The following is a 27,529-nucleotide window of genomic DNA, read 5'->3' as shown; positions in this document are numbered from 1 at the left end:
CATTAATATAAAAAAAGAAATGATCAATGGGGTAGAATCACAACTAAATTCATTTGGAATACCATTGCTCGTGAATTGAAATGTGTTGAGTCAGTTATATGCAATGTTCATAGATGACCAGCAGGGTCAAAATGAATAATAATCACCGTGGTTGTAGAGGGTGCAACAGGTCAGCACCTCAGGAGTAAATGTCAGTTGGCTTATCATAGCCGATCATTCAGAGTTAGAGACAGCAGGTGCGGTAGAGAGAGAATCGAAAACAGCACGTCCGGGACAAGGTAGCACGTCTGCTGAACAGGTCAGGGTTCCATAGCCACAAGCAGGACAGTTGAAACTGGAGCAGCAGCATGACCAGGTGGACTGGGAACAGAAAGTGACCATCTAAAAGCCCCAAATAAATCTGAGATCTGCCGCAGAGGTTGCCTGGGGTGACGGAGTTGACATCATCTGCTCCGTCACAACACAACACTTGGGTGGAGCATTCAAATTTCAGAAGTCTTTAGGCTCGTTCAGAATGGACAAAACCACAAGTAGCAACTCTGTCATCTTCAACATTCCTAAAGAGGTCTTTAGCCACGAGGAGTCATACCGATGTCAGTATGAGACTAGGGTATTCAGTCAAGACTTCAGCTCCCCCTCAAAGTGACTCTTTTGAATGATCTGTTATAGGTGATCAACTAAACATTAATGGGTGAACACTGGGTTCCGAGATTATACGTTCTTTAATGCAAGAGTTTGGATATCTCTTCATAATGTATTCTAACATAGTGTTCTCTTGTCGAGAAAGATTACTGTTATGCTGCAGTTAAGTGCACACGTTAACAACCTGCTCTTGTCTTTTGCTAGTTGTCTTGTTACAGCCCAACATCTCTCTCAATGCTCCAAATGGAGGGATGTTCTGGGGACTTCAGGGGCCAGAGGTGACCAGGGGCCACAGCTTCTCCATCACCTGCTCCATTCAGCCACAGTATCCTGGAGGCCTCTTCTATCTGAACTTCTCAGGGTCCAACAGGACTGAAACTGAGCCAGCAGTCAACCACTCTGCCTCCTTTCACTTTCCTGTTGCAGACTATACAGACCAGGGGAACTACAGTTGTGTTTATGAAGTTAATGTCTCCACCCTGTCATTCCATTCTACCAAGACTGAGTTGCTGACAGTCGGCATTCAAGGTAAAATACATTTTATCTTTATGTTTTCGAGTGCATAACCATGAAGGCCATGAATGTCCAACCTTAATATGTGATAACAATACAACAGAACGTATTAACCGGAATGACAAACATTATTATCAAGCCACACCTCCTTGACCAACTGGGTGCTGGATTGTTTATGCTGGGTTATTGAGTTATCATTTTTAGGTAAAACTATGCTAAATATAGTCACCAAATAATTGCTTAAAACACACTATTTTGCAAAGGCCTACAGTAGCCTCAACAGCACTCTGTAGGGTAGCACAATGGTGTAGCTTGAGGACAACAAGCTTCCGTCCTCCTCTGGGCACATTGGCTTCAATACAAAACCTAGGACGCTCATGGTTCTCACCCCCTTCCATAGACTTACACAGTAATTATGACAAATTCTGGAGGACATCCTGCAGCCTATCAGAGCTTTTGCAACATGAACTGACATGTTTTCCACCCAATCAAAGGATCAAATAATTAATAGAGTACTGAAAGTGTACACTACAGCTGGCTAGCAATGCAGTGTATAAAATGTGGTGAGTATTTGACTCAACCAGAAAAATCGACAATAGTTGAACCGTTTTGAACAAATTAATTTATTCCCGAATCAAGGAGAAATAGAGAGAGAGATTTTGTAATTTCAGTACCACTTACTTAGCTAGCAGATTTTGCCTACTGAAACACCCTGCTCAAACAGTGGGATGCTATGTTAGCTAGCTGGCTATGACTTTCCAAAATAACACTGGAATTCTTCCAAGTCAAGGTAAGCTTTTGGTATTACTAATTTATTGCCACCGGGTCCTTCTCTCATCTCTCCTCTTCCCTTTGCTTGTGGACTTCAATGCACAACACATTAGCTGTATGTGACCAGGCTAAAAAACATGTCTGTCCATGTGTCACTGTCTGTCACCTCAAATTTGTTTCTCAACCTATGTGCAGCTACATTGTGTAAACTTTCCTTCATAGGCTCGGTTGTAGCAACCTCATGATGGGTATAGGGAAAATTTGAGTATCATGTAGTAGCCTTAAGCTATCGCTGTTACATTGAACTGGGTGAATGGACTATGAATGAGTCATCCAATATGCTGTATTAGAAATATGGTCATGCTCATGAAATCAAGTCCTCCTCCCTCATCTTAAACGGCACTAACCGCCACTGGTACATAAGATAATACACATCCCAACATTTTTTCTCAATGTTGTGAATTTTATATTAGAATATGTCATGTGCAAAAATATAGAAAATTAGTGGTGTACAAACTTAAAATGATAAACAGGCATGACATTTACTCTCATGGGTGGCCAAAAATAACTATATGAAAGTCACGCCCATAATAGGTCACACCTCCTGAAAATAAATACCCTATGGATTAGTTAAAAAATACCTAGCTGTTCGGTCAACACAAATGATGGTTAAAAAACAACAACTGATGGTTAAATTAACCCATGTTTGGTGTATCCCAACAACCCGACATGTTGGGTTATCCATGCAGCACAACTGTGTGGGTCCAAATAACCCAGTGTGTGCTCTGTCCATATTTAACCAGCTCTGGGCTACGAAAAAAAATTGCCCATCATTTTATAGTGTGCAGATATTTTTTACAATTTGTTTTTACGTTTACCACAGCCATGAATTTGGATGTATAACTGTCTGTGTCTTTTAACCTCATAGAGAATGCCCAGATAAGACTGGTCAATGCCACCCCCCCCTGCCTGACACATTTCCATTGCTTTAGTTGATATCACGTAATGGGTGATGAGATAAAAAAAACTGTCCAGTTCCATGACTTGAATGACAATGGCCTTCATTTTTGTCCCTCCCCCAAACCTGCAAGGTGCCCAGGTCAGGCTGGTCAATGGGAATGGTTCCTGCTCTGGGAGAGTGGAGATCTATCACAACAGCCAGTGGGGAACAGTGTGTGATGACAACTGGGATATGAATGATGCTAAGGTGGTCTGTAAACAGCTGGGCTGTGGGAGTGCTATGAGTTCCCCAGGGTCTGCCTACTTTGGTCAGGGCACTGGGCAGATCTGGATGGATGATATTGAATGCTCTGGTAGTGAAAGCACACTCAGACAGTGCTCACACACTACAAAACATAACTGCAATCATGGTGAAGATGCTGGTGTTGTCTGCCTCTCAGGTAGGAGGTGGTTTTATTGTGCTATTGATATCTTGTGACATGAGTGATGCACAAACAATTTGAGATCCTCGCAAAAGAAAAACATTAATATAAAAAAAGAAATGATCAATGGGGTAGAATCACAACTAAATTCATTTGGAATACCATTGCTCGTGAATTGAAATGTGTTGAGTCAGTTATATGCAATGTTCATAGATGACCAGCAGGGTCAAAAATGAATAATAATCACCGTGGTTGTAGAGGGTGCAACAGGTCAGCACCTCAGGAGTAAATGTCAGTTGGCTTATCATAGCCGATCATTCAGAGTTAGAGACAGCAGGTGCGGTAGAGAGAGAGAATCGAAAACAGCACGTCCGGGACAAGGTAGCACGTCTGCTGAACAGGTCAGGGTTCCATAGCCACAAGCAGGACAGTTGAAACTGGAGCAGCAGCATGACCAGGTGGACTGGGAACAGCAAGTGACCATCTAAAAGCCCCAAATAAATCTGAGATCTGCCGCAGAGGTTGCCTGGGGTGACGGAGTTGACATCATCTGCTCCGTCACAACACAACACTTGGGTGGAGCATTCAAATTTCAGAAGTCTTTAGGCTCGTTCAGAATGGACAAAACCACAAGTAGCAACTCTGTCATCTTCAACATTCCTAAAGAGGTCTTTAGCCACGAGGAGTCATACCGATGTCAGTATGAGACTAGGGTATGCAGTCAAGACTTCAGGTCCCCCTCAAAGTTACTCTTTTGAATGATCTGTTATAGGTGATCAACTAAACATTAATGGGTGAATACTGGGTTCCGAGATTATACGTTCTTTAATGCAAGAGTTTGGATATCTCTTCATAATGTATTCTAACATAGTGTTCTCTTGTCGAGAAAGATTACTGTTATGCTGCAGTTAAGTGCACACGTTAACAACCTGCTCTTGTCTTTTGCTAGTTGTCTTGTTACAGCCCAACATCTCTCTCAATGCTCCAAATGGAGGGATGTTCTGGGGACTTCAGGGGCCAGAGGTGACCAGGGGCCACAGCTTCTCCATCACCTGCTCCATTCAGCCACAGTATCCTGGAGGCCTCTTCTATCTGAACTTCTCAGGGTCCAACAGGACTGAAACTGAGCCAGCAGTCAACCACTCTGCCTCCTTTCACTTTCCTGTTGCAGACTATACAGACCAGGGGAACTACAGTTGTGTTTATGAAGTTAATGTCTCCACCCTGTCATTCCATTCTACCAAGACCGAGTTGCTGACAGTCGGCATTCAAGGTAAAATACATTTTATCTTTATGTTTTCGAGTGCATAACCATGAAGGCCATGAATGTCCAACCTTAATATGTGATAACAATACAACAGAACGTATTAACCGGAATGACAAACATTATTATCAAGCCACACCTCCTTGACCAACTGGGTGCTGGATTGTTTATGCTGGGTTATTGAGTTATCATTTTTAGGTAAAACTATGCTAAATATAGTCACCAAATAATTGCTTAAAACACACTATTTTGCAAAGGCCTACAGTAGCCTCAACAGCACTCTGTAGGGTAGCACAATGGTGTAGCTTGAGGACAACTAGCTTCCGTCCTCCTCTGGGCACATTGGCTTCAATACAAAACCTAGGACGCTCATGGTTCTCACCCCACTTCCATAGACTTACACAGTAATTATGACAAATTCTGGAGGACATCCTGCAGCCTATCAGAGCTTTTGCAGCATGAACTGACATGTTGTCCATCCAATCAAAGGATCAAATAATTAATCTAGTACTGAAAGTGTACACTACAGCTGGCTAGCAGTGCAGTGTATAAAATGTGGTGAGTAGTTGACTCAATCAGAGAAAACGACAATAGTTGAACCTTTTTGAACAAATCAATTTATTCCCGAATCAAGGAGAAATAGAGAGAGAGATTTTGTCATTTCAGTACCACTTACTTAGCTAGCAGATTTTGCCTACTGAAACACCCTGCTCAAACAGAGGGATGCTATGTTAGCTAGCTGGCTATGACTTTCCAAAATAACACTGGAATTCTTCCAAGTCAAGGTAAGCTTTTGGTATTACTAATTTATTGCCACCGGGTCCTTCTCGCATCTCTCCTCTTCCCTTTGCTTGTGGACTTCAATGCACAACACATCAGCTGTATGTGACCAGGCTAAAAAACCTGTCTGTCCATGTGTCACTGTCTGTCACCTCAAATTTGTTTCTCAACCTATGTGCAGCTACATTGTAAACTTTCCTTCATAGGCTCGGTTGTAGCAACCTCATGATGGGTATAGGGAAAATTTGAGTATCATGTAGTAGCCTTAAGCTATCGCTGTTACAATGAACTGGGTGAATGGACTATGAATGAGTCATCCAATATGCTATATTAGAAATATGGTCATGCTCAGGAAATCAAGTCCTCCTCCCTCATCTTAAACGGCACTAACCGCCACTGGTACATAAGATAATACACATCCCAACATTTTTTCACAATGTTGTGAATTTTATATTAGAATATGTCATGTGCATAAACATAGAAAATTAGTGGTGTACAAACTTAAAATGATAAACAGGCATGACATTTACTCTCATGGGTGGCCAAAAATAACTATATGAAAGTCACGCCCATAATAGGTCACACCTCCTGAAAATAAATACCCTATGGATTACGTTAAAAAATACCTAGCTGTTCGGTCAACACAAATGATGGTTAAAAAACAACAACTGATGGTTAAATTAACCCATGTTTGGTGTATCCCAACAACCCGACATGTTGGGTTATCCATGCAGCACAACTGTGTGGGTCCAAATAACCCAGTGTGTGCTCTGTCCATATTTAACCAGCTCTGGGCTACGAAAAAAAATTGCCCATCATTTTATAGAGTGCAGATATTTTTTACAATTTGTTTTTACGTTTACCACAGCCATGAATTTGGATGTATAACTGTCTGTGTCTTTTAACCTCATAGAGAATGCCCAGATAAGACTGGTCAATGCCACCCCCCTGCCTGACACATTTCCATTGCTTTAGTTGATATCACGTAATGGGTGATGAGATAAAAAAAAACTGTCCAGTTCCATGACTTGAATGACAATGGCCTTCATTTTTGTCCCTCCCCCAAACCTGCAAGGTGCCCAGGTCAGGCTGGTCAATGGGAATGGTTCCTGCTCTGGGAGAGTGGAGATCTATCACAACAGCCAGTGGGGAACAGTGTGTGATGACAACTGGGATATGAATGATGCTAAGGTGGTCTGTAAACAGCTGGGCTGTGGGAGTGCTATGAGTTCCCCAGGGTCTGCCTACTTTGGTCAGGGCACTGGGCAGATCTGGATGGATGATATTGAATGCTCTGGTAGTGAAAGCACACTCAGACAGTGCTCACACACTACAAAACATAACTGCAATCATGGTGAAGATGCTGGTGTTGTCTGCCTCTCAGGTAGGAGGTGGTTTTATTGTGCTATTGATATCTTGTGACATGAGTGATGCACAAACAATTTGAGATCCTCGCAAAAGAAAAACATTAATATAAAAAAGAAATGATCAATGGGGTAGAATCACAACTAAATTCATTTGGAATACCATTGCTCGTGAATTGAAATGTGTTGAGTCAGTTATATGCAATGTTCATAGATGACCAGCAGGGTCAAAAATGAATAATAATCACCGTGGTTGTAGAGGGTGCAACAGGTCAGCACCTCAGGAGTAAATGTCAGTTGGCTTATCATAGCCGATCATTCAGAGTTAGAGACAGCAGGTGCGGTAGAGAGAGAGAATTGAAAACAGCACGTCCAGGACAAGGTAGCACGTCTGCTGAACAGGTCAGGGTTCCATAGCCACAAGCAGGACAGTTGAAACTGGAGCAGCAGCATGACCAGGTGGACTGGGAACAGCAAGTGACCATCTAAAAGCCCCAAATAAATCTGAGATCTGCCGCAGAGGTTGCCTGGGGTGACGGAGTTGACATCATCTGCTCCGTCACAACACAACACTTGGGTGGAGCATTCAAATTTCAGAAGTCTTTAGGCTCGTTCAGAATGGACAAAACCACAAGTAGCAACTCTGTCATCTTCAACATTCCTAAAGAGGTCTTTAGCCACGAGGAGTCATACCGATGTCAGTATGAGACTAGGGTATTCAGTCAAGACTTCAGCTCCCCCTCAAAGTGACTCTTTTGAATGATCTGTTATAGGTGATCAACTAAACATTAATGGGTGAACACTGGTTTCCGAGATTATACGTTCTTTAATGCAAGAGTTTGGATATCTCTTCATAATGTATTCTAACATAGTGTTCTCTTGTCGAGTAAGATTACTGTTATGCTGCAGTTAAGTGCACACGTTAACAACCTGCTCTTGTCTTTTGCTAGTTGTCTTGTTACAGCCCAACATCTCTCTCAATGCTCCAAATGGAGGGATGTTCTGGGGACTTCAGGGGCCAGAGGTGACCAGGGGCCACAGCTTCTCCATCACCTGCTCCATTCAGCCACAGTATCCTGGAGGCCTCTTCTATCTGAACTTCTCAGGGTCCAACAGGACTGAAACTGAGCCAGCAGTCAACCACTCTGCCTCCTTTCACTTTCCTGTTGCAGACTATACAGACCAGGGGAACTACAGTTGTGTTTATGAAGTTAATGTCTCCACCCTGTCATTCCATTCTACCAAGACCGAGTTGCTGACAGTCGGCATTCAAGGTAAAATACATTTTATCTTTATGTTTTCGAGTGCATAACCATGAAGGCCATGAATGTCCAACCTTAATATGTGATAACAATACAACAGAACGTATTAACCGGAATGACAAACATTATTATCAAGCCACACCTCCTTGACCAACTGGGTGCTGGATTGTTTATGCTGGGTTATTGAGTTATCATTTTTAGGTAAAACTATGCTAAATATAGTCACCAAATAATTGCTTAAAACACACTATTTTGCAAAGGCCTACAGTAGCCTCAACAGCACTCTGTAGGGTAGCACAATGGTGTAGCTTGAGGACAACAAGCTTCCGTCCTCCTCTGGGCACATTGGCTTCAATACAAAACCTAGGACGCTCATGGTTCTCACCCCCTTCCATAGACTTACACAGTAATTATGACAAATTCTGGAGGACATCCTGCAGCCTATCAGAGCTTTTGCAGCATGAACTGACATGTTTTCCACCCAATCAAAGGATCAAATAATTAATCTAGTACTGAAAGTGTACACTACAGCTGGCTAGCAGTGCAGTGTATAAAATATAGTGAGTAGTTGACTCAACCAGAGAAAACATCAATAGTTGAACCGTTTTGAACAAATTAATTTATTCCCGAATCAAGGAGAAATAGAGAGAGAGATTTTGTCATTTCAGTACCACTTACTTAGCTAGCAGATTTTGCCTACTGAAACACCCTGCTCAAACAGAGGGATGCTATGTTAGCTAGCTGGCTATGACTTTCCAAAATAACACTGGAATTCTTCCAAGTCAAGGTAAGCTTTTGGTATTACTAATTTATTGCCACCGGGTCCTTCTCGCATCTCTCCTCTTCCCTTTGCTTGTGGACTTCAATGCACAACACATTAGCTGTATGTGACCAGGCTAAAAAACCTGTCTGTCCATGTGTCACTGTCTGTCACCTCAAATTTGTTTCTCAACCTATGTGCAGCTACATTGTGTAAACTTTCCTTCATAGGCTCAGTTGTAGCAACCTCATGATGGGTATAGGGAAAATTTGAGTATCATGTAGTAGCCTTAAGCTATCGCTGTTACATTGAACTGGGTGAATGGACTATGAATGAGTCATCCAATATGCTGTATTAGAAATATGGTCATGCTCATGAAATCAAGTCCTCCTCCCTCATCTTAAACGGCACTAACCGCCACTGGTACATAAGATAATACACATCCCAACATTTTTTCTCAATGTTGTGAATTTTATATTAGAATATGTAATGTGCAAAAATATAGAAAATTAGTGGTGTACAAACTTAAAATGATAAACAGGCATGACATTTACTCTCATGCGTGGCCAAAAATAACTATATGAAAGTCACGCCCATAATAGGTCACACCTCCTGAAAATAAATACCCTATGGATTACGTTAAAAATACCTAGCTGTTCGGTCAACACAAATGATGGTTAAAAAACAACAACTGATGGTTAAATTAACCCATGTTTGGTGTATCCCAACAACCCGACATGTTGGGTTATCCATGCAGCACAACTGTGTGGGTCCAAATAACCCAGTGTGTGCTCTGTCCATATTTAACCAGCTCTGGGCTACGAAAAACAATTGCCCATCATTTTATAGAGTGCAGATATTTTTTACAATTTGTTTTTACGTTTACCACAGCCATGAATTTGGATGTATAACTGTCTGTGTCTTTTAACCTCATAGAGAATGCCCAGATAAGACTGGTCAATGCCACCCCCCCCCCTGCCTGACACATTTCCATTGCTTTAGTTTATATCACGTAATGGGTGATGAGATAAAAAAAAACTGTCCAGTTCCATGACTTGAATGACAATGGCCTTCATTTTTGTCCCTCCCCCAAACCTGCAAGGTGCCCAGGTCAGGCTGGTCAATGGGAATGGTTCCTGCTCTGGGAGAGTGGAGATCTATCACAACAGCCAGTGGGGAACAGTGTGTGATGACAACTGGGATATGAATGATGCTAAGGTGGTCTGTAAACAGCTGGGCTGTGGGAGTGCTATGAGTTCCCCAGGGTCTGCCTACTTTGGTCAGGGCACTGGGCAGATCTGGATGGATGATATTGAATGCTCTGGTAGTGAAAGCACACTCAGACAGTGCTCATACACTACAAAACATAACTGCAATCATGGTGAAGATGCTGGTGTTGTCTGCCTCTCAGGTAGGAGGTGGTTTTATTGTGCTATTGATATCTTGTGACATGAGTGATGCACAAACAATTTGAGATCCTCGCAAAGAAAAACATTAATATAAAAAAAGAAATGATCAATGGGGTAGAATCACAACTAAATTCATTTGGAATACCATTGCTCGTGAATTGAAATGTGTTGAGTCAGTTATATGCAATGTTCATAGATGACCAGCAGGGTCAAAAATGAATAATAATCACCGTGGTTGTAGAGGGTGCAACAGGTCAGCACCTCAGGAGTAAATGTCAGTTGGCTTATCATAGCCGATCATTCAGAGTTAGAGACAGCAGGTGCGGTAGAGAGAGAGAATCGAAAACAGCACGTCGGGGACAAGGTAGCACGTCTGCTGAACAGGTCAGGGTTCCATAGCCACAAGCAGGACAGTTGAAACTGGAGCAGCAGCATGACCAGGTGGACTGGGAACAGCAAGTGACCATCTAAAAGCCCCAAATAAATCTGAGATCTGCCGCAGAGGTTGCCTGGGGTGACGGAGTTGACATCATCTGCTCCGTCACAACACAACACTTGGGTGGAGCGTTCAAATTTCAGAAGTCTTTAGGCTCGTTCAGAATGGACAAAACCACAAGTAGCAACTCTGTCATCTTCAACATTCCTAAAGAGGTCTTTAGCCACGAGGAGTCATACCGATGTCAGTATGAGACTAGGGTATTCAGTCAAGACTTCAGCTCCCCCTCAAAGTGACTCTTTTGAATGATCTGTTATAGGTGATCAACTAAACATTAATGGGTGAACACTGGGTTCCGAGATTATACGTTCTTTAATGCAAGAGTTTGGATATCTCTTCATAATGTATTCTAACATAGTGTTCTCTTGTCGAGAAAGATTACTGTTATGCTGCAGTTAAGTGCACACGTTAACAACCTGCTCTTGTCTTTTGCTAGTTGTCTTGTTACAGCCCAACATCTCTCTCAATGCTCCAAATGGAGGGATGTTCTGGGGACTTCAGGGGCCAGAGGTGACCAGGGGCCACAGCTTCTCCATCACCTGCTCCATTCAGCCACAGTATCCTGGAGGCCTCTTCTATCTGAACTTCTCAGGGTCCAACAGGACTGAAACTGAGCCAGCAGTCAACCACTCTGCCTCCTTTCACTTTCCTGTTGCAGACTATACAGACCAGGGGAACTACAGTTGTGTTTATGAAGTTAATGTCTCCACCCTGTCATTCCATTCTACCAAGACCGAGTTGCTGACAGTCGGCATTCAAGGTAAAATACATTTTATCTTTATGTTTTCGAGTGCATAACCATGAAGGCCATGAATGTCCAACCTTAATATGTGATAACAATACAACAGAACGTATTAACCGGAATGACAAACATTATTATCAAGCCACACCTCCTTGACCAACTGGGTGCTGGATTGTTTATGCTGGGTTATTGAGTTATCATTTTTAGGTAAAACTATGCTAAATATAGTCACCAAATAATTGCTTAAAACACACTATTTTGCAAAGGCCTACAGTAGCCTCAACAGCACTCTGTAGGGTAGCACAATGGTGTAGCTTGAGGACAACAAGCTTCCGTCCTCCTCTGGGCACATTGGCTTCAATACAAAACCTAGGACGCTCATGGTTCTCACCCCCTTCCATAGACTTACACAGTAATTATGACAAATTCTGGAGGACATCCTGCAGCCTATCAGAGCTTTTGCAACATGAAATGACATGTTTTCCACCCAATCAAAGGATCAAATAATTAATAGAGTACTGAAAGTGTACACTACAGCTGGCTAGCAATGCAGTGTATAAAATGTGGTGAGTAGTTGACTCAACCAGAGAAATCGACAATAGTTGAACCGTTTTGAACAAATTAATTTATTCCCGAATCAAGGAGAAATAGAGAGAGAGATTTTGTAATTTCAGTACCACTTACTTAGCTAGCAGATTTTGCATACTGAAACACCCTGCTCAAACAGTGGGATGCTATGTTAGCTAGCTGGCTATGACTTTCCAAAATAACACTGGAATTCTTCCAAGTCAAGGTAAGCTTTTGGTATTACTAATTTATTGCCACCGGGTCCTTCTCGCATCTCTCCTCTTCCCTTTGCTTGTGGACTTCAATGCACAACACATTAGCTGTATGTGACCAGGCTAAAAAACCTGTCTGTCCATGTGTCACTGTCTGTCACCTCAAATTTGTTTCTCAACCTATGTGCAGCTACATTGTGTAAACTTTCCTTCATAGGCTCAGTTGTAGCAACCTCATGATGGGTATAGGGAAAATTTGAGTATCATGTAGTAGCCTTAAGCTATCGCTGTTACATTGAACTGGGTGAATGGACTATGAATGAGTCATCCAATATGCTGTATTAGAAATATGGTCATGCTCATGAAATCAAGTCCTCCTCCCTCATCTTAAACGGCACTAACCGCCACTGGTACATAAGATAATACACATCCCAACATTTTTTCTCAATGTTGTGAATTTTATATTAGAATATGTCATGTGCAAAAATATAGAAAATTAGTGGTGTACAAACTTAAAATGATAAACAGGCATGACATTTACTCTCATGCGTGGCCAAAAATAACTATATGAAAGTCACGCCCATAATAGGTCACACCTCCTGAAAATAAATACCCTATGGATTACGTTAAAAAATACCTAGCTGTTCGGTCAACACAAATGATGGTTAAAAAGCAACAACTGATGGTTAAATTAACCCATGTTTGGTGTATCCCAACAACCCGACATGTTGGGTTATCCATGCAGCACAACTGTGTGGGTCCAAATAACCCAGTGTGTGCTCTGTCCATATTTAACCAGCTCTGGGCTCCGAAAAAAAATTGCCCATCATTTTATAGAGTGCAGATATTTTTTACAATTTGTTTTTACGTTTACCACAGCCATGAATTTGGATGTATAACTGTCTGTGTCTTTTAACCTCATAGAGAATGCCCAGATAAGACTGGTCAATGCCACCCCCCCCCCCTGCCTGACACATTTCCATTGCTTTAGTTTATATCACGTAATGGGTGATGAGATAAAAAAAACTGTCCAGTTCCATGACTTGAATGACAATGGCCTTCATTTTTGTCCCTCCCCCAAACCTGCAAGGTGCCCAGGTCAGGCTGGTCAATGGGAATGGTTCCTGCTCTGGGAGAGTGGAGATCTATCACAACAGCCAGTGGGGAACAGTGTGTGATGACAACTGGGATATGAATGATGCTAAGGTGGTCTGTAAACAGCTGGGCTGTGGGAGTGCTATGAGTTCCCCAGGGTCTGCCTACTTTGGTCAGGGCACTGGGCAGATCTGGATGGATGATATTGAATGCTCTGGTAGTGAAAGCACACTCAGACAGTGCTCACACACTACAAAACATAACTGCAATCATGGTGAAGATGCTGGTGTTGTCTGCCTCTCAGGTAGGAGGTGGTTTTATTGTGCTATTGATATCTTGTGACATGAGTGATGCACAAACAATTTGAGATCCTCGCAAAAGAAAAACATTAATATAAAAAAAGAAATGATCAATGGGGTAGAATCACAACTAAATTCATTTGGAATACCATTGCTCGTGAATTGAAATGTGTTGAGTCAGTTATATGCAATGTTCATAGATGACCAGCAGGGTCAAAAATGAATAATAATCACCGTGGTTGTAGAGGGTGCAACAGGTCAGCACCTCAGGAGTAAATGTCAGTTGGCTTATCATAGCCGATCATTCAGAGTTAGAGACAGCAGGTGCGGTAGAGAGAGAGAATTGAAAACAGCACGTCCGGGACAAGGTAGCACATCTGCTGAACAGGTCAGGGTTCCATAGCCACAAGCAGGACAGTTGAAACTGGAGCAGCAGCATGACCAGGTGGACTGGGAACAGCAAGTGACCATCTAAAAGCCCCAAATTAATCTGAGATCTGCCGCAGAGGTTGCCTGGGGTGACGGAGTTGACATCATCTGCTCCGTCACAACACAACACTTGGGTGGAGCATTCAAATTTCAGAAGTCTTTAGGCTCGTTCAGAATGGACAAAACCACAAGTAGCAACTCTGTCATCTTCAACATTCCTAAAGAGGTCTTTAGCCACGAGGAGTCATACCGATGTCAGTATGAGACTAGGGTATTCAGTCAAGACTTCAGCTCCCCCTCAAAGTGACTCTTTTGAATGATCTGTTATAGGTGATCAACTAAACATTAATGGGTGAACACTGGGTTCCGAGATTATACGTTCTTTAATGCAAGAGTTTGGATATCTCTTCATAATGTATTCTAACATAGTGTTCTCTTGTCGAGAAAGATTACTGTTATGCTGCAGTTAAGTGCACACGTTAACAACCTGCTCTTGTCTTTTGCTAGTTGTCTTGTTACAGCCCAACATCTCTCTCAATGCTCCAAATGGAGGGATGTTCTGGGGACTTCAGGGGCCAGAGGTGACCAGAGGCCACAGCTTCTCCATCACCTGCTCCATTCAGCCACAGTATCCTGGAGGCCTCTTCTATCTGAACTTCTCAGGGTCCAACAGGACTGAAACTGAGCCAGCAGTCAACCACTCTGCCTCCTTTCACTTTCCTGTTGCAGACTATACAGACCAGGGGAACTACAGTTGTGTTTATGAAGTTAATGTCTCCACCCTGTCGTTCCATTCTACCAAGACAGAGTTGCTGACAGTCGGCATTCAAGGTAAAATACATTTTATCTTTATGTTTTCAAGTGCATAACCATGAAGGCCATGAATGTCCAACCTTAATATGTGATAACAATACAACAGAACGTATTAACCGGAATGACAAACATTATTATCAAGCCACACCTCCTTGACCAACTGGGTGCTGGATTGTTTATGCTGGGTTATTGAGTTATCATTTTTAGGTAAAACTATACTAAATATAGTCACCAAATAATTGCTTAAAACAAATAATTGCTTAAAACACACTATTTTGCAAAGGCCTACAGTAGCCTCAACAGCACTTGTTGTGGAAAATCGGATCAAATACAACGCATTTCAGAACTTGTGAAATCAATTCGGCTTTTAATACAAGAGCATAGCAAGCCGGGATGGTCCGCGGAACACACTCCACTTTCCAGAGCCCCGGCTCCAGTATTTATCCACCTATCTCATATTGGTCCACCCCATATGCAGATATACATATTTCCCTGATTCTTTGTTTATCATTATCTTTTTAGTTCAGGCTTCCTACTTGCTTCCGCACAATAACACCCACATCTGCTTTCCGTTAGATTATAATAATGGCAAGACCCTTGCTTTGACCTAAAACTAATATACGTTCTCTCTAACCTATGACATATGCTTTGACCCTGTAATTAGCTCCATGTGTTCTTTTGTATGTGTGTCTTTATCTCGGATCAGCAGACTGTGTTTCCTCTAGTTTTTGGTGTGTCCAGCCGTCTTGGCGCCGACAGGACTCCTTCTCTTAATGTGATCTGTTTTTAGTGTTCCGCTATCCTATACGTCTTATGTCGCCTTCTCTTCATGTGGTTGTCTAGAATCTGTAGACTATGTGTCTCCATCTTTAGTGTTTCCAGCTGTCCTATACATCTATGACCTCCTCTGTTCTCCTCTCCTATACAATAGACAATGTATTTTACCAGAATGGCAAATGCCCTCTATAAGTGTATCTCTTTCTTGTGTTACAATATTTATACTCCTCCATATATGTAAATCTACCAAACACTCTGTAGGGTAGCACAATGGTGTAGCTTGAGGACAACTAGCTTCCGTCCTCCTCTGGGCATATTGGCTTCAATACAAAACCTAGGACGCTCATGGTTCTCAGCCCACTTCCATAGACTTACACAGTAATTATGACAAAATCTGGAGGACATCCTGCAGCCTATCAGAGCTTTTGCAGCATGAACTGACATGTTGTCCACCCAATCAAAGGATCAAATAATTAATCTAGTACTGAAAGTGTACACTACAGCTGGCTAGCAGTGTAGTGTATAAAATGTGGTGAGTAGTTGACTCAACCAGAGAAAACGACAATAGTTGAACCTTTTTGAACAAATTAATTTATTCCCGAATCAAGGAGAAATAGAGAGAGAGATTTTGTCATTTCAGTACCACTTACTTAGCTAGCAGATTTTGCCTACTGAAACACCCTGCTCAAACAGAGAGATGCTATGTTAGCTAGCTGGCTATGACTTTCCAAAATAACACTGGAATTCTTCCAAGTCAAGGTAAGCTTTTGGTATTACTAATTTATTGCCACCGGGTCCTTCTCGCATCTCTCCTCTTCCCTTTGCTTGTGGACTTCAATGCACAACACATCAGCTGTATGTGACCAGGCTAAAAAACCTGTCTGTCCATGTGTCACTGTCTGTCACCTCAAATTTGTTTCTCAACCTATGTGCAGCTACATTGTAAACTTTCCTTCATAGGCTCGGTTGTAGCAACCTCATGATGGGTATAGGGAAAATTTGAGTATCATGTAGTAGCCTTAAGCTATCGCTGTTACATTGAACTGGGTGAATGGACTATGAATGAGTCATCCAATATGCTGTATTAGAAATATGGTCATGCTCATGAAATCAAGTCCTCCTCCCTCATCTTAAACGACACTAACCGCCACTGGTACATAAGATAATACACATCCCAACATTTTTTCACAATGTTGTGAATTTTATATTAGAATATGTCATGTGCAAAAATATAGAAAATTAGTGGTGTACAAACTTAAAGTGATAAACAGGCATGACATTTACTCTCATGGGTGGCCAAAAATAACTATATGAAAGTCACGCCCATAATAGGTCACACCTCCTGAAAATAAATACCCTATGGATTACGTTAAAAAATACCTAGCTGTTCGGTCAACACAAATGATGGTTAAAAAACAACAACTGATGGTTAAATTAACCCATGTTTGGTGTATCCCAACAACCCGACATGTTGGGTTATCCATGCAGCACAACTGTGTGGGTCCAAATAACCCAGTGTGTGCTCTGTCCATATTTAACCAGCTCTGGGCTACGTAAAAAAATTGCCCATCATTTTATAGAGTGCAGATCATTTTTACAATTTGTTTTTACGTTTACCACAGCCATGAATTTGGATGTATAACTGTCTGTGTCTTTTAACCTCATAGAGAATGCCCAGATAAGACTGGTCGATGACACCCCCCCCCCCCCCCGCCCCCTCCTGACACACATTTCCATTGCTTTAGTTGATATCACGTAATGGGTGATGAGATAAAAAAAACTGTCCAGTTCCATGACTTGAATGACAATGGCCTTAATTTTTGTCCCTCCCCCAAACCTGCAAGGTGCCCAGGTCAGGCTGGTCAATGGGAATGGTTCCTGCTCTGGGAGAGTGGAGATCTATCACAACAGCCAGTGGGGAACAGTGTGTGATGACAACTGGGATATGAATGATGCTAAGGTGGTCTGTAAACAGCTGGGCTGTGGGAGTGCTATGAGTTCCCCAGGGTCTGCCTACTTTGGTCAGGGCACTGGGCAGATCTGGATGGATGATATTGAATGCTCTGGTAGTGAAAGCACACTCAGACAGTGCTCACACACTACAAAACATAACTGCAATCATGGTGAAGATGCTGGTGTTGTCTGCCTCTCAGGTAGGAGGTGGTTTTATTGTGCTATTGATATCTTGTGACATGAGTGATGCACAAACAATTTGAGATCCTCGCAAAAGAAAAACATTAACATAAAAAAACAAATGAACAATGTGGTAGAATCACAACTAAATTCATTTGGAATACCATTGCTCGTGAATTGAAATGTGTTGAGTCAGTTATATGCAATGTTCATAGATGACCAGCAGGGTCAAAAATGAATAATAATCACCGTGGTTGTAGAGGGTGCAACAGGTCAGCACCTCAGGAGTAAATGTCAGTTGGCTTATCATAGCCGATCATTCAGAGTTAGAGACAGCAGGTGCGGTAGAGAGAGAGAATCGAAAACAGCACGTCCGGGACAAGGTAGCACGTCTGCTGAACAGGTCAGGGTTCCATAGCCACAAGCAGAACAGTTGAAACTGGAGAAGCAGCATGACCAGGTGGACTGGGAACAGCAAGTGACCATCTAAAAGCCCCAAATAAATCTGAGATCTGCCGCAGAGGTTGCCTGGGGTGACGGAGTTGACATCATCTGCTCCGTCACAACACAACACTTGGGTGGAGCGTTCAAATTTCAGAAGTCTTTAGGCTCGTTCAGAATGGACAAAACCACAAGTAGCAACTCTGTCATCTTCAACATTCCTAAAGAGGTCTTTAGCCACGAGGAGTCATACCGATGTCAGTATGAGACTAGGGTATTCAGTCAAGACTTCAGCTCCCCCTCTAAGTGACTCTTTTGAATGATCTGTTATAGGTGAGCAACTAAACATTAATGGGTGAACACTGGGTTCCGAGATTATACGTTCTTTAATGCAAGAGTTTGGATATCTCTTCATAATGTATTCTAACATAGTGTTCTCTTGTCGAGTAAGATTACTGTTATGCTGCAGTTAAGTGCACACGTTAACAACCTGCTCTTGTCTTTTGCTAGTTGTCTTGTTACAGCCCAACATCTCTCTCAATGCTCCAAATGGAGGGATGTTCTGGGGACTTCAGGGGCCAGAGGTGACCAGGGGCCACAGCTTCTCCATCACCTGCTCCATTCAGCCACAGTATCCTGGAGGCCTCTTCTATCTGAACTTCTCAAGGTCCAACAGGACTGAAACTGAGCCAGCAGTCAACCACTCTGCCTCCTTTCACTTTCCTGTTGCAGACTATACAGACCAGGGGAACTACAGTTGTGTTTATGAAGTTAATGTCTCCACCCTGTCATTCCATTCTACCAAGTCAGAGTTGCTGACAGTCGGCATTCAAGGTAAAATACATTTTATCTTTATGTTTTCTAGTGCATTACCATGAAGGACATATGTAAGGATTGTGAGTAGAAAAACATATAGATATTATCAGTCCTATCATTCATACATTGCAGACGAATTTGATAGCTATGTGAATTATAAAATGTGGTCATCTGAAAGATGTTGAATATGGTGTTTCTCTCCATAGCATCCATAGTCCCCATTATTTCCGCTGGTGCAATATGTGGGCTACTGCTCCTCCTCCTGCTGCTCATTCCTTGTCTATTCTGGAAGAAGATAAGCAGCAGAGAGCAGTCTATTATGATAAACCTGAGAGAAAGTAAGATCTAGCTCCTCTAAACAGGATTCAGGTTATGGTTGAAAAATACCCATGTTTTCAAGAACACCCAGTTGGAAGGTTCCTGAAAATCAGGAAGGATTCATCAGGAAATATGGAATCCTCCAACCAGGATATCTTGAAAACCTGGACATTTTGATTACTGGAATTTTTCAACCCTAATTTTGTTATGGTTTTGTACTGTTTATGATATCTATTCCTGCGTATATTCACTGACGTTATTTATATGAATTAAACTGATCATTCCCTCAGCCGCCAATAACATTAGCACATATGGAAACACTGTGGTTGCAGCGAGGGAGGAAAATGATGAAGAGGACTATGTCAACGTAGAAACCTTTGTCAACAAGAGAAAATATGAAGACCTGAAAAAAGGATATGATGCAGAAATGTATATGAAAAAGGAGTTGCTTACCAGTAAAAATAATGAGTAAGTTTTGCGTTGTCTATATCATCTTGCCCTTTGTGCTGTCTGTGCCCAATCATGTTTGTACCCTATTTTGTGCTGCTACCATATTGTTCTGCTGCCATGTTGTGTTGCTCTCATGCTGTGTTGTCATGTGTTGCTGTCATGCTATGTTGTTGTCCTAGGTCTCTCTTTATGTAGTGTTGTGTTGTCTCTCTTGTCGTGATGTGTGTCAGTGAGTGAGGAAAATGATGAAGAGGACTATGTCAACGCAGAAACCTTTGTCAACAAGAGCAAAGATGAAGCCATGATAGAAGGATGCCATGCAGGAATGTACAGTGGGGAGAACAAGTATTTGATACACTGCCGATTTTGCAGGTTTTCCTACTTACAAAGCATATAGAGGTCTGTAATTTTTATCATAGGTACACTTCATCTATGAGAGATGGAATCTAAACATAAAAATCCAGAAAATCACATTGTATGATTTTTTAAGTAATTCATTTGCACTTCTTGACGCTAACCATCCCTTCAGCGGGATAATTGTCATCGGCAAACGCTGAATAGCATAGCTCCTCAGTCAAATATTATGCTTTACAGCGTAAGCAATCCAAGCATTTGTGTAAGTTTATCGATCGCATGACAAACATTAAGTACACTTAGCATCAGGTAGCTTGGTCACGAAAATCAGAAAAGCAATCAAGTTAATCATTTACCTTTGATGATCTTCGGATGTGTTCACTCACGAGACTCTCAGTTACACAACAAATGTTCCTTTTGTTCCATAAAGATTATTTTTATAACCAAAATACCTCCGTTTGTTTGGCGCATTATGTTCAGAAATCCACAGGAAAGAGTGGTCACGACAACGCAGACAAATTCCAAATAATATCGGTAATGTCCACAGAAACATGTCAAATGTTTTTTATAATCAATCCTCAGGTTGTTTTTAAAATATATAATCGATAATATATCAACCGCAAATGTCTTTCACAGTGGGAGAGGGAAAAGCTACTTTACGCGATATTATTGTTCTGGCTCATTTTTCAAAATTAAAGCCTGAAACTATGTCTGAGTAATGTTGACACTTTGAGGAAGAGATAGGAAAAGGAATCTGGTTGATATCCCTTTAAATGGAGCAATGGGAGGCTATGGAACATGGAGTTTTCAAAATAGAAGTCACTTCCTGGTTTGATTTTTCTCAGGGTTTCGCCTGCAATATCAGTTCTGTTATACTCACAGACAATATTTTGACAGTTTTGGAAACTTTAGAATGTTTTCTATCCTAATCTGTCAATTATATGCATATTCTAGCATCTGGTCTAGCAGTGCCCCCTTGCTTCAAGAGGTAGCTCTTTAGAGCTACCCCCCTACTTTATTCAATTTCCGCCTGAAGACATACCCAAATCTAACTGCATGTAGCTCTGGCCCAGAAGCAAGGATAAACACATTATTGGTACCATTTGAAAGAAAACACTCTGAAGTGTGTGTAAATGTGAATTGAATGTAGGAGAATAAAACACAATAGATCTGGTTTAGATAATACAATGAAAAAAAACATACGTTTTGTATTTTTATTGTTGTATCATCATCTTTAAAATGAACAAGATAAAACAAACATTCAGTTAGGATGATGGAGACAAATTCAGTGAAAGATACAAGAGGGCAACAGTACTTGTGCATAGTTTCAGAATGATAACTTCCAAAATGAGTGTGCTACATGACATTTATCATGAAGTCACCCAGGTGTCCCACACAAGTAGTCCAAATGTACCCAAGTGGCCAAATTGGTGAAGGCATACATTTTGAAACAAATAACTATATACAAAATGCCAATAACATACCCCCCCCAAAAAATGGAGAAAAAAATATGAAGAAAAAAATATATACATTTACAAAATAACATGGGTAACTATTTACATACTTTCAATATTTGGAAGACCCTCAGTCCTCTATCAAATCAAATGTATTTATATAGCCCTTCGTACATCAGCTGATATCTCAAAGTGCTGTACAGAAACCCAGCCTAAAACAGCAAGCAATGCATGTGTAGAACGGTGGAAAAACTCCATAGAAAGACCAAAACCTAGGAAGAAACCTAGAGAGGAACAGGCTTTGAGGGATGGCCAGTCCTCTTCTGGCTGTGCCGGGTGGAGAGTATAACAGAACATGGCCGAGATTTTCAAATGTTCATAGATGACCAGCAGGGTCAAATAATAATAATCACAGTAGTTGTAGAGGATGCAACAGGACAGCACCTCAAGAGTAAATATGAACAGTATATGGTTCCATAGCCGCAGGCAGAACAGTTGAAACTGGAACAGCAGCAAGGCCAGGTGGACTGGGGACAGCAAGGAGTCATCATGCCAGGTAGTACTGGAGAGAGAGTGAGAGAGAGGGGGGAGAGAGAGAGAGAGGGAGAGAGAGAGAGAGAGAGAGAGAGAGAGAGAGAGAGAGAGAGAACTGAAATTCCCACATGACACCGGATAAGACAGAAGAAGTACTCCAGATATAACAAACTGACCTTAGCCCCCCGACGCATAAATACTGGAGGCTCTGTGGTCCCATCCATTGAGACCCCCGAACAGAGCCAAATAGGAAGGATATAACATCACCCTCTTTGCCAAAGCTCTACGCAATATTGTGCTGCTGAGGTATAATATGCAGATATATACAGTGCCTTGCGAAAGTATTTGGCCCCCTTGAACTTTGCGACCTTTTGCCACATTTCAGGCTTCAAACATAAAGATATAAAACTGTATTTTTTTGGATCATTCAGAGAGAGAGAGAGAGAGATTGGATCATTCAGAGATCCTCACTGAACATCTGGAGAGAGTTTGCTGCACTGAAAGTAAAGGGGCTGAATAATTTTGCACGCCCAATTTTTCAGTTTTTGATTTGTTAAAAAAAATTGAAATATCCAATAAATGTCGTTCCACTTCATGATTGTGTCCTACTTGTTGTTGATTCTTCACAAAAAAAATACAGTTTTATATCTTTATGTTTGAAGCCTGAAATGTGGCAAAAGGTTGCAAAGTTCAAGGGGGCCGAATACTTTCGCAAGGCACTGTATATATAGAGTACAGGGAACATAAGGTTAAATTTATTATTATAGACCTGCTAGTTCTACTGTCTCTTTTATATTATGACATTTCAGCTAGATCTACTGTCTCTATTATATTATGACATTTCAGCTAGGTCTACTGTCTCTATTATATTATTATTATTATTATGGGCCTGCCCTCCCCTCAACAGCCTCAAATAAGCTATTTCATGTGGGTTGGGATGGGGCACATTTCATCACTTTTCATTACATTTCATTACATCATTTCATTACATTACATTTTTATATATTGCTTCTAAAATTTGAAAAAAATCACAAATAATATTTTATATTATTAATTTCAAACAAGAGCATTAGCATGAGAAGAACTTACCAGTCCAAACGGGTGACATTGTTCCTCTTCTGCAGGCACAGTTACAGATTATACACGGTGTCCTCTCCGTTCAAAAAATATTCCTCCACTTGGGAATCGCTAAATTAATCGTCTTACAACAATCTCTGTCTCACTTTTCCAATCTATTTCTTCTAAAATTGTGTGTACATCTGTATATCTAGACTTAGATTTAGCTTTCCTTGATTTAGTTGCCATACTGATATATAAACAGCTGAATCTGCGCGTTTACCAAAACAACGCTGTGCGTAAAATGTGTAGCTCCTTCCAGAATAAATCTTCAATAGCGAATGACTCTCTTTACTCCGGAGTTTACGACATGGGTTGGTCTTCCAACACACAACTACTGCATATTGCCGTTTACCTCAGCTCATTGGCTATCTACCCAGCTAGATTTCAAGACGATCAGTGGTCATTGGGGTAAAATACAGTCAATCAACGAAACAGTGGTCATATCATTTGTGCACAGTGATGTCATTACTTGTTGTCTTCAAATCGGTCAATACGTCCCGTGAAATGGCCCATCAGGTTTGGTTGTGTTACAAACAAACTAGTGGATTGCAATGAAACCAAACATGACTGGAAAAGTCACGTTTTGCGTGGGTTATTTACCTGGAATGTGTCATCGAAAATGGAATTAGACGGAATTCACGACACAAGCGGTTCACAAAATGTTTCGTGTTAGGCTATAAAAACGGATTTTATCAAACAAAAGATCATTCATTCTGTAACAATCAGCATTGGGATTGCAAACAGACGAAGATCGTCAAAGGTAAACTATTTATTTGAATGCAGTATGTTATTTTGTTACGCCTGTGCTGGTTGAAATTGTTTTTTTTGGGTGGGCTCTATCCTCAGATAATCGCATCGTATTCTTTTGCAGTAAATCATTTTTTAAATCTGACAATGCAGTTGGATTAGCAAGATTCTAGGCTTTCGATACATGTGTGACACTTGTATTTTCATGAATGTTTAATATGACTATTTATATAGTGATCACCGTATGTTGTGGAATTTCAGCCCGCTACCGGGTTCCGTGCTCAGAGGTTAAATCAAGTCAAAATAAGTTTCTATCCAATCCTCAGGTACCCTAAAATGTAACTAAACTATGATACGGAAAGAAGTATGTTCAATAGGAACGTAAAATGATCAGGTGCATGTCCTCTTCGTTGCGCGTGCACACACTGATTTCCAACTCTGACTCCCAGTACCAAAACTCACAATTCTTCCTCGTTTGGGAAGAAACATGCCTGAAAACTTGAACAAAGACCATTGGCATCTAGTGTAAGCCATAGAAATTGCAATCCGGTCGCTGGAATTGCATATGACCCATAGCTTTCCATTGTAAGAGCATGGGCTCCCTCTCAAAAAAAGCCTGGTTAGTTTTTCTTTGGATTTTCTCCTACCATATCAATTGTGTTATAGTCTTATACATTATTTTAACATTTCTAGAAACTTCAAAGAGTTTTCTATCCAATGGTACCAATTATCTGCATATCCCGGCTTCTGTGCCTGAGTAACAGGCAGTTTACTTTTGGCACATCAGTCAGACAGGAAGTGGAGATAGACCCTAGCCTGAGTTTTTTCGTAGGTAATGTTTCGTGAATCTGGCATGTAACTCAAATGTTTGTATTCATCCTCAGGAATGCTCCAGGAGCCATGAACAAGTTTGGAAACAACCAAGGTGAAGGGCCAGAGGCAAGTGAAGAAGATGAGGCTGACTATGAAAATGCAGATATCTTCACAGAGATGGATTTTGCTGAAGACATCTACGATGAAGACAGTGAGTCTTTAGACCTGGAGCAGCTCACTTCATGTAAATCTGGAAGGGAGAATGACTATAAAGAAGATGACAACATATACGCAAACAATGAGTGAAGGCCTTGTAATACGAATGCTGATGCAGAGATATTGATGCCAGGAGAGACATGAAAGGTTAGCTTTGTGAGTAGAATTATAAGGGCGTAAAAAAACTTTTTCATCAAAATGTTCACTTAGTAGATAAGAGCAAAGGCTTTGTTTGAATATGAATTAGAATTTCAACGTAAATAGTTTGGGTGTATTATTTCTAGTTGCATTGTTTCTAGGTACTTGTATGAGATTTCAGACTTGACTATGTTATATATATTTTAAAATAATGACATTATATTTTGACATTATTTTTTCAGTTTAAAAAGAGTGATTGTCTTGATGAATTGGCTGAACGCATTGAACATAATCTATTATTTCATTTTTTAAGTAAATACATTAATACTTTAGACTATTTATCTTCTATAACATTCAGTGTGCTGTCAAATAATAGTCTGTAGCAATGACTGGTTGTGATGTGCTAAACTTGAGATATACTGTATGACAAACTGTAAAAAAAACAAAAAAACATTTGTACTTTGTGTGTAAATCTAACAAGAATTTGATTTCAGTGTACATTTTCAATTATTGTTTGTATGGCTTTAAAGAACATGAAATCCATGAACCCTGACTACTTTTTACATTGTTAAATTGTTATTGTTGATGTGAGACTTCACTAGATACAGATATGGTCTTAAAAATGTGTGGAGATTTAAATACAGTACAACTATATGGTCAACATTTAGAAATAGATCTCTGGACGCAGGATGCCAAAATCGACCCCAACCAACAACTTTCATTTAGAAAAAAATGTATTAAGCAAAGGATTTGATGATGCAGATCTTAATTATCGCCACAAGGAGGAAATTGTGTCACATCATTCATTATGTCCAACACATTGTGTGTGTGTGGTTTTGGGACCGCACAACGATATTAAAACAAGGAAAATTGGGGACATTTTGGGAACCCCACAAGGGAAAAGGCCATTTTAGGCTTAGGGTTTAGGATTACTATTAGGGTTAGGTGTTAAGTGTAAGGTTAGGTTTAGGGGTTAGGAAACATAGGATTTTTAATTGGAATCAATTATTTGGTCCCCACAAAGATAGTTAAACAAACGTTTGTGCGCGTGTGTTTGTACCTGCTTTCTCCTGAGTGTCATTGATTATACCCGAGTGTGTGTATGTGTGCCTGGCTAGAGGTGAGTGGGACTTTAATGTTTGAGGGCACCTGTCATCCAGAAGCACTCAGTAAAACTAGCTGGCCTCGCTCAGAGGCTAACCAAGGCTGACGGGACAGGGGGTAGGGCTGTGGTGGTCATGACATTTTGTCAGCTGGTGATTGTCAAGCAAATAACTGCCATTCTCACAGTAATTGACTGTTAATTTACATAAACACATGTAGGATCTCATGGATTCCACGTATAGCCTACAAGCCAACGATGCAGACCTTTGCAACATCTACATTTGAAAAAGTCGATTAAATCCATGTAATATAGCCTACTCCATCACAATAAATCCATGTAATATAGTCTACGCCATTGCAATAAATCCATGTAATATAGTCTACACCATCGCAATAAATCCATGTATAGCCTACACCATCACAATAAATCCATGTACAGTGGGGAGAACAAGTATTTGATACACTGTCGATTTTGCAGGTTTTTCTATCTCCAAAGTATGTAGAGGTCTGTACTTTTTCTCATAGGTACACTTCAACTGTGAGAGACGGAATCTAAAACAAAAATCCAGAAAATCACATTGTATGATTTTTAAGTAATTAATAAAAAACTTTACTTATCCAGTTACGGCCCACTTCTTGGAGGCAGGCCACTCGATTTCGTCTCTGCGTTATATTGGCATCGAACATGTCACCCTCCCTAGGAGAGGGGGTGATCTTGATCATTTATTGTAAAAACGAGAGGCTGCCTGGATCTTTAATTTAAAGACCCTTGCGCCCTTCGGTCTCAACGTAGACTTTGATCTGAAGCCATTCTTGTGATTATTGTGACTTTGCCATTGTAATTGTTTGTAAAATTGTATAGTCAAATTAATCTATGATTGTATGCTATGCATTTGTTTGTATGCTGTTCTTTGTATGACATTTTAATATTGATTATTAACCAATGATATTAGGCCACTCCTGGCCATGATTACAGACACCTGTGTCTTTTGACACTATATAAACGAGTCATCCTGCAGTGTTTGTGATTATACCCTGATGAAGACAGCTTGGCTGTCGAAACGTTGGTATTAAATTTTTGCATCTGAGCTCCGAGAGTGTGCGGCTCTCTTTTATTTTCAAGTTTCTACTCCGCTAGCCAGCACCTCGTCTTAATAGGTGTGCGTTTCTTTTTCTTCTAAAAGGCAATAAATACACCATGGTGGCGAAGTAATTACAATATACCAATTAGACACTAGAGTGATTGATGTGCAGAAGATGAATGTGCAAGTAGAGATACAGGGGTGCAAAGCAGGAAGATAAATAAATAAATACA

The 27,529-nt window shown here is 40.9% G+C and overlaps 1 protein-coding gene across 1 annotated transcript in view; it reads left to right on the top strand.

Annotated features, from left to right (window-relative positions):
* LOC135555823 (deleted in malignant brain tumors 1 protein-like) overlaps positions 1–27,302 on the top strand; it is a 46,877-nt gene extending 19,575 nt beyond the window's left edge. Inside the window, exons 8-21 of the mRNA XM_064988582.1 lie at positions 847–1,170; positions 3,018–3,326; positions 4,258–4,581; positions 6,428–6,736; positions 7,667–7,990; positions 9,841–10,149; positions 11,080–11,403; positions 13,255–13,563; positions 14,495–14,818; positions 17,422–17,730; positions 18,662–18,985; positions 19,174–19,305; positions 19,576–19,753; positions 24,828–27,302. Of these exons, the coding sequence (XP_064844654.1) occupies positions 847–1,170; positions 3,018–3,326; positions 4,258–4,581; positions 6,428–6,736; positions 7,667–7,990; positions 9,841–10,149; positions 11,080–11,403; positions 13,255–13,563; positions 14,495–14,818; positions 17,422–17,730; positions 18,662–18,985; positions 19,174–19,305; positions 19,576–19,753; positions 24,828–25,062 (4,034 nt within the window). The 3' untranslated portion in view covers positions 25,063–27,302. The remainder of the gene's footprint in view (positions 1–846; positions 1,171–3,017; positions 3,327–4,257; positions 4,582–6,427; positions 6,737–7,666; positions 7,991–9,840; positions 10,150–11,079; positions 11,404–13,254; positions 13,564–14,494; positions 14,819–17,421; positions 17,731–18,661; positions 18,986–19,173; positions 19,306–19,575; positions 19,754–24,827) is intronic.
* The last annotated feature ends 227 nt before the right edge of the window (positions 27,303–27,529 follow it).

The sequence above is a fragment of the Oncorhynchus masou genome, chromosome 15 (assembly GCF_036934945.1).
Source record: "Oncorhynchus masou masou isolate Uvic2021 chromosome 15, UVic_Omas_1.1, whole genome shotgun sequence".
Classification (NCBI taxonomy): domain Eukaryota; kingdom Metazoa; phylum Chordata; class Actinopteri; order Salmoniformes; family Salmonidae; genus Oncorhynchus; species Oncorhynchus masou.
The sequence above is the reverse complement of the archived record's forward strand: the minus strand, read 5'-3'. Positions and strand labels throughout refer to the sequence as shown.